The sequence below is a fragment of the Microtus oregoni genome, unplaced genomic scaffold (genome assembly GCF_018167655.1).
Source record: "Microtus oregoni isolate MIOR12 unplaced genomic scaffold, Mior012 000105F_ref0000443, whole genome shotgun sequence".
NCBI lineage: Eukaryota > Metazoa > Chordata > Mammalia > Rodentia > Cricetidae > Microtus > Microtus oregoni.
The window spans coordinates 971,259-984,370 of NW_024544720.1; the positions used below are offsets into that span (position 1 = coordinate 971,259).

Sequence of the window (13,112 nt, forward strand, 5' to 3'; positions counted from 1 at the left end):
TTTCTTCTGAAACTTCACAAGCCAGGCCTCCATCCTCTGCACTGCTCTCAACATTCTTACCTTCCAAGTTCCCACAGAACGTCCCACAGAGTTCTTAACACTTCATGGTTCTTCTAGCCCAAAGTTCCAAAGTTCTTCCACAATCCTCCCAAAAACATGGTCAGGTTTGTCGGTCACAGCAATACCCATTCCTGGTACCAATTTGTCTTAGTTAGGATTTCTTTTTTTAAGATTTACCTATTTATTATATATACAGTGTTCTGCCTGCATGTATGCCTACAAGCCAGAAGAGGACCCCAGATCTTATTATGAATGGTTGTGAGCCACCATGTGGTTGCTGGGAATTAAACTCAGAACCTTTGGAAGAGCAGACAGTGCTCTTAATTGCTGAGCCATCTCTCCAGCCCTTAGTTAGGTTTATCTATTGCTGTGACAAAACACCATAACCAAAAATCAAGTTGGGGAGAAAAGGTTTATTTGACTTACACTTACAGATCATACTCTATCATCGGAGGAAGTCAGAACAGGAACTGAAGCAGAGCTGGAGCCTGGAGGTAAAAGATGATGAAAAAAAAAAAAAGTCCCTGGACAAGAGCTTCTTACTGGCTTGCTTCCCCTGGCTTGCTCAGCCTGCCTTCTTATAGAACCCAGGACCACGAGCTGAGGGATAACACCACCCACCCTAGGCTGGGTCCTCCCACATGATCACTAATTGAGAAAATGCCTTACAGCTGGATTTCATGGAGGCATTTTTCTCAGTTGAGGCTCGTTCCTCTCTGATGACTCTAGCTTGTGTCAAGGTGACACACAAACCCAGCCAGTACAACATGCCAGTCACTTTCCAACCTACAGAACAGCCAGTGTGAGCTCCCAGAAACCATGGCCTGTGGGTGTGACACAAGGCTGGTTCATCAGCTGTCACTGACACGTCATTCTGCTGAGCACATTTGACTACAGAGGCTCTGTACAGGTAGGACAGAAGAACACAGAAAATCTTTGTATCTTCTACCCACTTTTTCTGCAAACCTAAAGAAGGTCTAAAAACTAAAGGCTGATTTTATAAGCTGAGTACAAATTACAACACAACAAAATTAAGCCAGTATGCCTGTTGGGAATGCCCCTATTTCTGTAAGTAGAATCTCAATTTAATACCTAGGAATTGCCCTTTCCTCATCCTTTCCCAACCTGCCCCCACTAGTCATTGTTTCCAAACAAATCTCTAACCCATCTGCTTCCCTTCATCACGTCCTAACAGAGCCTCAGGACATATGTCCCAACACACTTAGAGTTCTACTGTTCATAAAGCAAAGCCTGGAAATGAGAAACAGGTCACACGAGAAGACATTACAGCACAGCCTAGGTCTCAGAGTTGATGGAGAGCAAGTTAGATGAGCTGCAGCAGACGGACCATTGTTTCCACAGGGATTTCAAATTTACTTCTTTGAGTTTTTTGGTAAGTATTTGTTTTGTTTTGCTTTGTTTTTCAAAACAGGATCTCACTATGTAGCTAGACCTGGCTTTCCTAGAACTCACTACACAGACCAAACTGGCCTTGAAATCAAAGAGGTCCACCAGCTTCTGTCTCCCAAGTTCTGGGACTAAAGGCATATGCTACTACACCCGGACTATTTGATTTCTTAATGAAGCAGATTTGGAGTTCACTGAAGGATGTTTCTAACAAACATTTTAAGCACTGGAGTGTACTGTTATTTCATTCGTATTTTAATAAATAAAGCTTGCCTGAAGATTAGAGAGTAAAACAGCCTGCCCAAATCAGCCTTACTGACCAGGCAGTGGTGACACACACCTTTTATCCCAGCCTTAGAGAGGAACAGAAGATGGGTGGAGACAGCTCTCTCACACACAGTCTCATTCTGAGGATTCAGGAGACAGGATCACCATTTTTGGACTGAGATAAAGGTATGAGCCAGGAGCTGACTGCTTTGCTTTTCTGACCTCCAGGTTGAACCCCATTTCTGTCTCTGGTTTGTAAGAACCGTGTTACACTGCGGTTAAGAGAAAGAGGCACTCGGGAAGTGGAGGTCCTACTTCTCTAAGAGTCGCCCTTCCCTGTCTTTACAACTGTCCAATTGTGGTGAATTCTGAAGTTATGATCTTCAAATGGCAGCCTACATGGAATCATTAAAAGAAAAAAATTAGAGTATATGTCGTTTATGATAAAAACCAATCTGTGGAAAATCTTTAAGAGACCCAGACAACATAAGCAAATGCAAAAATGCACATCACACATGTGTGAGAAACATAATAAAACCTGCCACTCTGTAAACTAGCATATGTCAATCAACTTTAAAAGCAAGACAACAATCAAGAAAAAACTTCGCTTAAACTGAGACTGCAGTAGCCAGGGAGGCACAGAACATGTTCCTAAAGACATCTTCCTAACATTGAAAGCGGATTGACCTTGTTATTTCACAAACTGAAAAACATATCCTTTAATTCAAAACAGCAGTGAATGTTCCCATTAAAATGGCTTAGTTCATTTTGAACCCTAACCTGTATTATGAATCCTACCCTTACCAAAGCAATGGCAGAGTGAATACTTACTCCCACCATCAACAGTCAATTTGTAAGCACACAAACACCCACAGTATAGTTCTAATCACTTATTTTTCTAGCAGACCTATGAGCAAGTGAGATTATTTTCTACTGAAGATGGACGATTGCAATTTAGAAAAGCATGTAACTTGAAAAAGGTAACATAGGAGATTAAGATTTGAGCAAACCAGGTGTTGTGGCACACACCTTTAATCCCAGTATCTGTGAGGCAGAAGCAGGCAGATGTCTGAGTTTGAGACCAGCCTGGTCTATAAAGTGAATTCCAAGACAGCTAAGGCCACAAAGAGAAACCCTGTCTCGGAAAGAAAGAAAAGATTTGAATAAGGCGTTTTCAGTGGCAGAGTATCTGCAAGGTACCCCAAACCCCGTGTGGAATGGTGGACTCACTGCATCTGATCCATGTCTGCTTACCTTAGGTACTTCCAAGCCATCACTAAGAGAAGGAAAAGGAAAACAGCACCTGATATATAAAAAGCACTCCTGTGCCTTGTTAAGATGATGTTTTCATATGGATTAAATCCTTGAAAACACACTTACAGAAGACAGAGATTATGAAGAGAAGGTTCTGATGTGGGACTCCCCTCTGTATGCTGTGATTACTGTTAATGAGTAAAGAAACTGCTTTGGACCTATAGCAGGGCAGACCTTAGCTAGGCAAGGAAAACTAAAGTAAATGCTGGGAGAAGGAAGGTAGAGTCAAAGAGAAGCCATGGAGCCCAGCTGGAACTTTACCCAGTAAACCACAACCTTGTGGTGTAGGAGGTCTTTCTGTCTATATATTGCTTTCATCGGTTAATGAAAAAAGAAACTGCCTTGGCCTGTTGATAGGGCAGAACTTAGGTAGGCAGGGAAGACAGAACTGAATGCTGGAAGAAGGAAGAGTCAGAGAGATACCATGGATCTGCCACCAGAGTGGGACATGCTACAAAAACTTAGCCAGTAAGCCACTGCCATGTGGCAATAATAGAAATGGGTTAAACTAAGATGTAAGAGTTAGCTAATAAGAAGCTAGAGCTAATGGGCCAAGCAGTGTTTTAATAATACAGTTTCTGCGTGATTATTTTGGGACTGAGCTGCTGAGCAGCCATAACGACTACTGCAGAGCAGCGGTTCCTACTTCAACACTGCAGAGCAGTGGTTCCCAACCTCAACACTGCAGAGCAGCAGTTCCCACTTCAACACTGCAGAGCAGCAGTTCCCAACCTCAACACTGCAGAGCAGCAGTTCCCACTTAAACACTGCAGAGCAGCGGTTCCCACTTCAACACTGCAGAGCAGCAATTCCCACTTCAACACTGCAGAGCAGCGATTCCCACTTCAACACTGCAGAGCAGCGATTCCCACTTCAACACTGCAGAGCAGCGGTTCCCACTTCAACACTGCAGAGCAGCGGTTCCCACTTCAACACTGCAGAGCAGCGGTTCCCACTTCAACACTGCAGAGCAGCGGTTCCCACTTCAACACTGCAGAGCAGCGGTTCCCACTTCAACACTGCAGAGCAGCAATTCCCACTTCAACACTTCAGAGCAGCGGTTCCCACTTCAACACTGCAGAGCAGCGGTTCCCACTTCAACACTGCAGAGCAGCGGTTCCCACTTCAACACTGCAGAGCAGCAATTCCCACTTCAACACTTCAGAGCAGCGGTTCCCACTTCAACACTGCAGAGCAGCGGTTCCCACTTCAACACTGCAGAGCAGCGGTTCCCACTTCAACACTTCAGAGCAGCAGTTCCCACTTAAACACTGCAGAGCAGCGGTTCCTACTTCAACACTGCAGAGCAATGGTTCCCACTTCAACACTGCAGAGCAGCGGTTCCCAACCTCAACACTGCAGAGCAGCAGTTCCCAACCTCAACACTGCAGAGCAGCGGTTCCCAACCTCAACACTGCAGAGCAGCAATTCCCACTTCAACACTGCAGAGCAGTGGTTCCCACTTCAACACTGTAGAGCAGCGGTTCTCACTTCAACACTGCAGAGCAGCGGTTCCTACTTCAACACTGCAGAGCAGCAATTCCCACTTCAACACTGCAGAGCAGCGGTTCCCACTTCAACACTGCAGAGCAGCGGTTCCCACTTCAACACTGCAGAGCAGCAGTTCCCAACCTCAACACTGCAGAGCAGCGGTTCCCAACCTCAACACTGCAGAGCAGCGGTTCCCACTTCAACACTGCAGAGCAGCAATTCCCACTTCAACACTGCAGAGCAGCGGTTCCCAACCTCAACACTGCAGAACAGTGGTTCCCACTTCAACACTGCAGAGCAGCGATTCCCACTTCAACACTGCAGAGCAGCGATTCCCACTTCAACACTGCAGAGCAGTGGTTCCCAACCTTCCCAATGCAGCCGTCCTTTAAAAAAGTCCCTTGTGTTATGGTGATCCCAACCACAAAGTTATTTCATTGTTACTTTATAACTATAATTTTGCTACTACTATGAATCATAATGTAAGTATGTGACATACAGGATATCTGATGTGTGACCCCTAAAGGGGTGGCAACCTACAGGTTGAAAACTGCTGTCGCCTTAAAATATCACAGATTTGTATCAATAAGTGGAAATTAGCAGAGTGTAGAGGACTTTAAATAATCAACTTAAGCCAAAGCAAGGCAGAGGAAGCTTTACTCTCTTACGCGGATCCAGAAGTTAAGCTCGGATTCTCCAGGGGTCCGTGGTTCTTTGTTCATCAGACAACATAAGCACCATATTAGAAATTTTTGGCTTTCATCTGCAGAAAATAAAACTAAAATGAGTATATTTTATCAAAAAGGAAAAACCTTAAGAACATGCTTAGGAAAACCTCAAAGCACCAAGCTCGGCTTTGGCTTTTCTTTTTGTGGGTTCAGCTCACTGTCCAGCTCTTGTGTGGTCAACTCTTTCTGAGACAGCAGCAGTTTTTAGAGCCAAGTAAGAACGATGGGAAGTGCTGAATGTGCTGGGCGCTTCAAGATGTTTCTAATTTCACGATTGAAACATCAGTAATGTCAACCTCTTTAAAGCAAAATAACTACTATCTGTTTCTGTTTCTGTGGCCAAACCTGTTCGAGGTAGAGACTTACAGCACAACTAGTGACCAAAAATTAAAGCTGTAATCGGAAGTTGTTAGCACATAAGCTACACAGAGCAATGCAGACCTTGTGATGGGGAGAGGGGAGGGAGACAGACCCAGCCCCTGCAGTGGTCTTAGACAGGCAGAGCTCACCTTCCAGCTTCCTACAGCCTAGTGCCTCCAATGGCTTTGCTATCAAAGGCACAAGGACAGGACAAACTACAGGAAAGCTCCTCTACGTTCACAGGGAGCACCTATCCCTTCATAATTTTTAGATCTACTTTTCCTCCAGTGACAATCATTGAGTTTACACTTTCTCAGGGTCATTCTGAGACATTCATTTTCCCCTATGAGCATAAATAAGGCACCAGGAGGTAGGTATAGTCTCGCCTAACACACATTAATTTCCAGACTTGTAACTTTCAAAGAATTCTCCAGGCTGAACTGATACCTCTGAGTGAGATGTGACTGCTGCACTTGACCTGGTGTAAATACTAATTCACGAGTGACAGACATTCCAATAATATGCTTCACTATAAAGAAAGGAGGATGTACTGGGGGGCAATTTCAAAAAGGGAAGCAGGAAAATGGTAGTTTATGGAGCTTAAACTTCAAAGAATAAAAAGAGGGGTGGTACCACCAGGATGTGGAGTAATCCTACATACAAGTTCGCGTGTCTGTTTTCCTCTCATACGTAAGGAGAGACGCACTGTATACACCTCTGGCCGATGAGCACACAGCTCACTCTGCTTGGCTGGCTCGCAGACATAAATAAGCCCCTGCTGCTTACATGAGGACCACTAGTACTCCATACAGGGAGTGGCATCCAGGAGCTTCCTCCCCAGAGGCACCACGGTTGGGACTGGGATTTCCATAGGAAACTGCTAAGGATCCACCAGGACTCACCGGCAGATCTGGAAAGTAAATACAGCACTGGCTCACGAGCTTTCCACCTTAGATCAACAACCTGACTGAGGGAAGAGGAAGAAAACTACAGGGGGAGCTCTTCATCTCCCTTTTCCTAGCACCCCACAAAGGTGGGGATGGAACGAGTGAGACCAAATGTGCACCTCAAGCACAAGTGTGTGCTCAAAGATCCAAGGAAGTGCCCCCCCACCTAGTCCACAGCTCTCACATGACCTATGATAGGTTATATTAGTCTTTTACTTAAAAAAAAAAAAATATGAAAAAATTACATCTGCTAATAATGCAGCCAATCTAAGGCAGAAGACAAAGGGCTCATCTACAGGAACTTTAGCAAACTCTACCAGGCCCAGAGAGTGGGAGAAGACACTGGGAAACCACAGGCAAATGAAGAGAGACCAGCCCAGCCTCAGGACAGTTGCAGGAAGGCCAAGAGGCAGAGGGAATACACTGGCGTTCAGACAGCTGGCGACAGCACCCCTGCAATGGCATGTTATACTTGAGGAAGACGAAACTGGAAACAAGGTTGGAGAGGTGAAGTCATACTACACCTAAAGTATTCCCATATTCTCTCAACCTTGGCTAAAACCACATCACTCTTAAATAATGGCAAGGCTATAGCAGGACTCCAACTCTGAACAATGGCCTCACAACGTGGGCAGCAATACATGAGTTAACATGGACCTGTGAAACAATTAACTAGGTATCATTAGCATCAAGTTTACTTGTGGAGAATTTAAAATGAGATGATGAAAGTGACTACAGTCATTTTAAATTTAAACACTGGTGTTTAAACCTATACTGTAAGAATCCTTGCCGTGCTACAGTACACAGGCATGAGCCTATGTGCACATGCATGCCTGTTTGCCTGTAACACACAGAAGCACAGGAAGATGCATACACATGGTGAGCTGACCCACAGAAACATGAAAGAGGTTACAATTTATATCCCTGTGCTTTGTGAGAAGCAGAGAGAGTAAAACTGTCATCAGGTGATTGTGTGTTGAGGCTCTTACCATATGCTAAGATGAGAGGATTCCAACAAGTTTTTGCCAACAGCTGACCAATTTTGGGGAACCTTTCCAGGATTGCCCTAGAATCCTATAAAAACAACAACCAATGTTTTGATAGTTAAAACACACTATTCAAATCAACTGAACAACACAATTTCTCAAGGGAGCCCGAGTGCTCCTGTACATCCTATTCTAGAAAATGCACAGAAAGAGATTAGAGAAACGCTCTCTGTAAGAAATTCAAAGTTTATCTTGTACTTCATCCTTAAAAACTCAGTATGATGTAATCAGGTCATTTCAATTTTGCAAGAACATCTATTGCATTTTGCTCAAGCAATAATCAGAAAAGACTATTTCTTGGTTGTTGTTGTTTGAGACAAGGTCTCCTACACAGCCCTGGCTGTCCTGGAACTCACATGCTGGCCTCAAATTCAGAAATCTGCCTGCCTCTCCTTCCCAAGTCTGGGATTGCCCAACCTAGGAAAGACTACTTCATTTAATACAGTAAGTACACTGAAGAAGAGCAGCCCTGGTGATTAACAACCATGGAACCCTAGCTCTTCGAACTATAGGCTTTAGTTAGTACAAGAAAGACCCCTCATTCAGCTTTTGCAAAGGAAGGAAAGTGGCTGAGGCCCTAAGACTCACGTCTTCGTGTGTCACAGCCATGATTGTTACATGTTAAATGACATCATATTTCAGCTACAACAGTCCAACCTCTGAGATGATAAAATCATCAACCAAACAGAAACAGCGTAAGATAAAGCACAGTTTTGGTGCACAGCTATATCTTCCCCTGTATCTTCCCGCACTCTTCTATGATATTTAGACCACACCAGCTCATGTGCAGGGAAGCCAAGGCCTCCAATGAAGGAGACGCTATAGACATCTAGGCCAGGAAGCAAACCTCGAAGAAACAAGAATGAAAACTTTCTTCAGACTGATTTCATCAACCTGGGTCAGATCTGGGGAGTCTGATGCCAGGCAGGTCATGTCAGCACATTTAAAACAGTACAATTTGGGGGAAAGTTTCCAGGAACTAATCATTTCCAGGCAGCAGTCATTCTAATTCCAGGTACACTCTAAAGCTTAAGGTGTGACCACATAGAAACTCCTCTACAAAGTCCTTGTGACAAGGGTGGGTTCTACAGCGAAATGGTTGAGAATCTAGTGGTCTCTGACTGCAACAGCACAGAGGTCAGCAGGCCATAAAGTACATGTGACATCATCCCTAAAGATAGATTAACTGAAGGCCAGAGCGGAAGAGTCTGGCATAAACATTCTGGGGGGTTGGGGGAGTCTCTATAGCAAAAGGTGTGTGAGGTCTGCCACCGAGAGCAAAAAGGTCACCAGATCATTAACAACAGCCACTTCTAGATGGGTATTTTATCTCCTCCGCTGAGGAGAGGCTCCTGCATGTCTAACGTTCCTGGTTTCCCTAGTGATCTGTGGCACAAGGACCTTTGTGGCCCTCACAGCCCCATGATGCAGTAGGAAGTTCCTCAACATGATCCCTGCACCAGGGCTGAGCCTAGACTTTCTGAGACTGCATTAAGGTCAAGTTACATAAATCTTACTAACAAAAACAAATAAACAACAAAAAAATAGTTTAAAAATTAGTATCACTTGTTCCAGATAACCTTCCTTTCTAATTTCTGGAGATATATAAACTCATTCTCATTACCTACAGAATAATCTATAGGAATTTGTTCTTCAAATTTCTCATTTGCTTCTTTGATGAACAGAAAGTACTAAATGAAAGTACACATGCTAAATAACAATTACTTTCATTTTCTAATTTAAAAATATGAATAATGTATGAAACATTAATATGCTTATAAAATGAAAACATGGCTCTCAGCTGGAAGGTGGTAGTGCGTGCTTTAGTCCCAGCACTCAGGAGGCAGAGGCAGACAGATCACTGTGAGTTTGCGGCCAGCCTGGTCTACACAGCCAGTAATAGGACAGCCAAGGCCACACAGAGAAATCCTGCCTCAAAAATATCTAACACAGTAAACATAAGCAATGTCAATAGGAAGCTAAATGGAGATATTAACAATAAATTGTATAAGATACTCAGAAATTTATTTGAAAGGATCTCTTAAAATATTTGTTAAAAGAGATCTTAATATCTTAATAGTGAGAAATCAATACTAAACAGGATAGGAGCACCTCCTTGAAAGCAGAGCTAAACGAAGGGCAAACAGCTCAGTAACCCCTGGAAAGTTTGAAGGGCAACAGGACAAACCCCACTTACTACCTACAGGAAGAATCCAAGTCTTATAATCTACAACAATTAGCTTGGATTTAGGATACAGTTTTACGATAGAAGGCTAGCCTAACATGTGGAAGGCCCTAGGCTCAATCCCAAATACTGCAAGAATTAACGAAGTAATATAAATAAATTTCTTGGTCAGGCAGTCTCAAATAGCTAAGAAAGAAAATGTCTACCTAGAAGGTATGAAAACAGCTCTTGTGTACAGCACCTATCACTAATTTGTTAAGTTCAGTTAAGTCAGTCACACAAATCCCTAACTCTAAGTGGCATTCTTGCTTGGGGAGTGCCTAATGTCACAGGATACTTACCATCTCTTTCAAGATTTCATACATCTGCTTCAGGAACTCCTGGAACCGGGACAGGTGGAGACAGGTGTCCTGCTGGGTTTCCTTGGAGGAGGCCTGCTCCCATATAGAAAGCTTCTGCAGCCAAAACTGATAGTCTGGAGCAAGGCCTGCAGCATCTGGAGCCATCTCTAGGCGGAGAGCAGCGACACCCCTCACAGCAGCCTGCCAGGTAGCACAGGAAATGGTGAGGTCTTCCGCGAGGGGACAGACGGATCGCTCAGGACAGACTCCTCTATCAGCACACTCGCAACCCACCAAACGGCCTGCTCGGGATGCTGGAGTCCTCTCTGAATCATTTTAAATGTTTCAGCCAGCTGTAGCTCAGATTTTAATATCTGAACTTTTATCATGGGTAATGCCATTACTAAAAGTCATTACACTTCCACAGCAACACACTAATTGTGGACAAAAGGCACAGCTGAGAATACTTTACATCTCCTTAAGACTGAGCTATCTTTAACTGTCTTAAATGTGAAGTTCTTTTGTGTATTCTGGATGAGAAACCAGAAACATCCCTGGGTATCAACCAACAGTGTGTGCCTGAAAATGCTTTTGCTATCCTGATGCTTTTATGCTTGCTTGGCTTCTCATTTAGATGTAAAGAACACGATGCAGTACTAGCTAAGGAATTTTCTTCCCAGGTCCTCTTTACCTCTCAGGGAAAAAAAGGTAAAGTAATGCATTCCTCATGCATCACTTTAAGCATCTGCTTAATTAAATACTGCTCTAGGAAGGCTGGAGCTGCCCGGTGGGTAGTGTGAGCTGTGCAGACTGAGGACAAGGCTCCTGGCCTGTGTCTGTATCTCCAGACAGATCATTAGAACTCATTGGCCACCTAATATACCCAGTGGGGGGCACCAGGTTCACTGAGAGACCCTAAGTCAAAAAGTTAATGTGCAGAAGAATGGATAAAGAATATGTGGTACATTATACAATGGAGTATTACACAGCAGAAAAAAATATGACATCTTGAAATTTGCGGGCAAATAGATGGATCTAGAAAACATCATATTGAATGAGGTAACCCAGACCCAGAAAGACAAATATCATATGTACTCACTCATAAGTGACTTTTAGACATAAAGAAAAGCAGCCTACAGTTCACAAACCTAGAGAACTTAGACAACAAGAAGACCCCAAGAGAGACACACATGGATCTAATCTATATGGGAAGTAGAAAAAGACAAGATCTCCTGAGTAAATCGGGAGTGTGGGAACCACGGGAGAGGGTAGAAGGGGAGGGGGAGGAAGGAGGGGAGCGGAGAAATATACAGCTCAATAAAAAGTTAAAGTAAAGAGAAAATGGTCATGAGGTTACATGCCTAAGAGACTCTGCTGGACTGTGTAGAGGAGAGGTCTGTGATCCAGTCTCACCGTACTCCAAAACATGTACGAGAGCAAAAAGGAGCGTGAGGGAGAGACAAAATATTAGCAAGGGATGAATTTGGGCATATGGGATTTTATTTTGGCATTCTAGTAAAATTTCTAAAATTTAGAAAGTCAAAATAAAATATCAAGAGAAAAAAAAATTAATGTGGAATATGCATGGCCACTCTCACTCTCCACAGGCACACAAAGGTGTGTGTGTACCCATACATATGTGCACATCCACATATACACCACATGCATGGAAATAAGTTAATATTTAAAGGTAAAAATAAATTTTTAAAAGCACTGCCTTACATGTAAAACCCATTCACAAGAAGCCATATTTTCATAAAACATAGCACATTATTTCCTAGTCAGTAGACTCATTAAAGGACAAAAAATAAATCTCCTAAGTCTGACTCTTGCCCCTGAAGTAAATGTAAGAAAACAAAACAGGAGTCTACCGGCCTCCTCAAAGGAGAATCTAGGACAGTGGACAGCAGGGGCCCCTCTAGTCCAGTGCCAAGTGTTCCTTTGTTTCCCTGGGACAGGGCACATGCACTAGGCCAGGGACTGCAATCACAACAGTAAAGGCTGCAGTCAAACCTCAGCACCAATGACTACTGTAAGATGCTGCTACTAGGTGCCATCCTTTAAAGGAAAACGGCCCTCCTCCTCCTGAGCAGGACAGCAAAAGACACTGAATGTGACAAATCCCAGAGACCCCGATGGGGAGATGGCAGTTTCCATGTGGCATCTACAGTTTTGAGCAATCAGCCAAAGAGGAAACCAACAGAAAGCTAACAGGAGACACATGCACACTAACCAAAGAACACTAAGAAGCCAAAGCGGGGAGTGGCCAAGCCCAGCCTTCAGATTATCCTAAGGGCTGTTTCCAGTCTCTCAAGAAACAAGAGGGTAAGCTCTGCCCAACAGAGGAGAAAAAAAAGTCCAAGATCAGGCCACACAAATCCCACCAATCCCAGGTAATCCTGGGAAGCTCCACCCCACTCCCCAAGGAACCATACATAAAGGCTGCCTCCTGCTCAGTTCTTTGCTCTTTCTCACCCCAGCAGAGGTTGCTGCCCTCTATGTCTTTCCAAAAGAATTTCATGTGAGGTTTGTTGTGCAGTGTGATTCTGTAGTATTTTTTGGTCCCTAACTGTCAGGACCCCTCAGAGCTGCAGCTCTTGCATTTGGGAACCTTCCCCTCAGAGCTGCAGCTCTTGCATTGGGAACCTTCCCCTCACAGCTGCAGCTCTTATGTCTCCTTTCACTGTCCTCACTGAAATCAGCTACAAAACCCTATCTGCAAAAACCAAACTCTGCAGGTACTGCACTCTCTGCAGGCACTGCACTCTCAGGCCTCCCTTTCCTCTGCTCCCCAGTACAGCAGACACCACCAGGCCAGGTTGTACACAAGCTCTGGAATATAACTACCCCTCCAGGCTTCGGATCTTTTCCCCCTGAAGCCTTGACAGCTCTTCCACAGTGAAAGTGTTCTTAAGCATTTATTCATTCAGTTACAGACTCCATTAGTGGTAAATCAATTCTCTGCC

The 13,112-nt window shown here is 44.0% G+C and overlaps 1 protein-coding gene across 1 annotated transcript in view; it reads right to left on the minus strand.

Moving 5' to 3' along the window:
• LOC121443377 (Fanconi anemia group C protein homolog) overlaps positions 1-10,339 on the minus strand; it is a 77,307-nt gene extending 66,968 nt beyond the window's left edge. Inside the window, exons 1-3 of the mRNA XM_041645125.1 lie at positions 10,147-10,339; positions 7,564-7,648; positions 5,208-5,302 (exon numbers count right to left, since the gene is read on the minus strand). Coding sequence (XP_041501059.1) covers positions 5,208-5,302; positions 7,564-7,648; positions 10,147-10,311 — 345 coding nt within the window. The 5' untranslated portion in view covers positions 10,312-10,339. The remainder of the gene's footprint in view (positions 1-5,207; positions 5,303-7,563; positions 7,649-10,146) is intronic.
• Between the last annotated feature and the right edge of the window lie 2,773 nt (positions 10,340-13,112).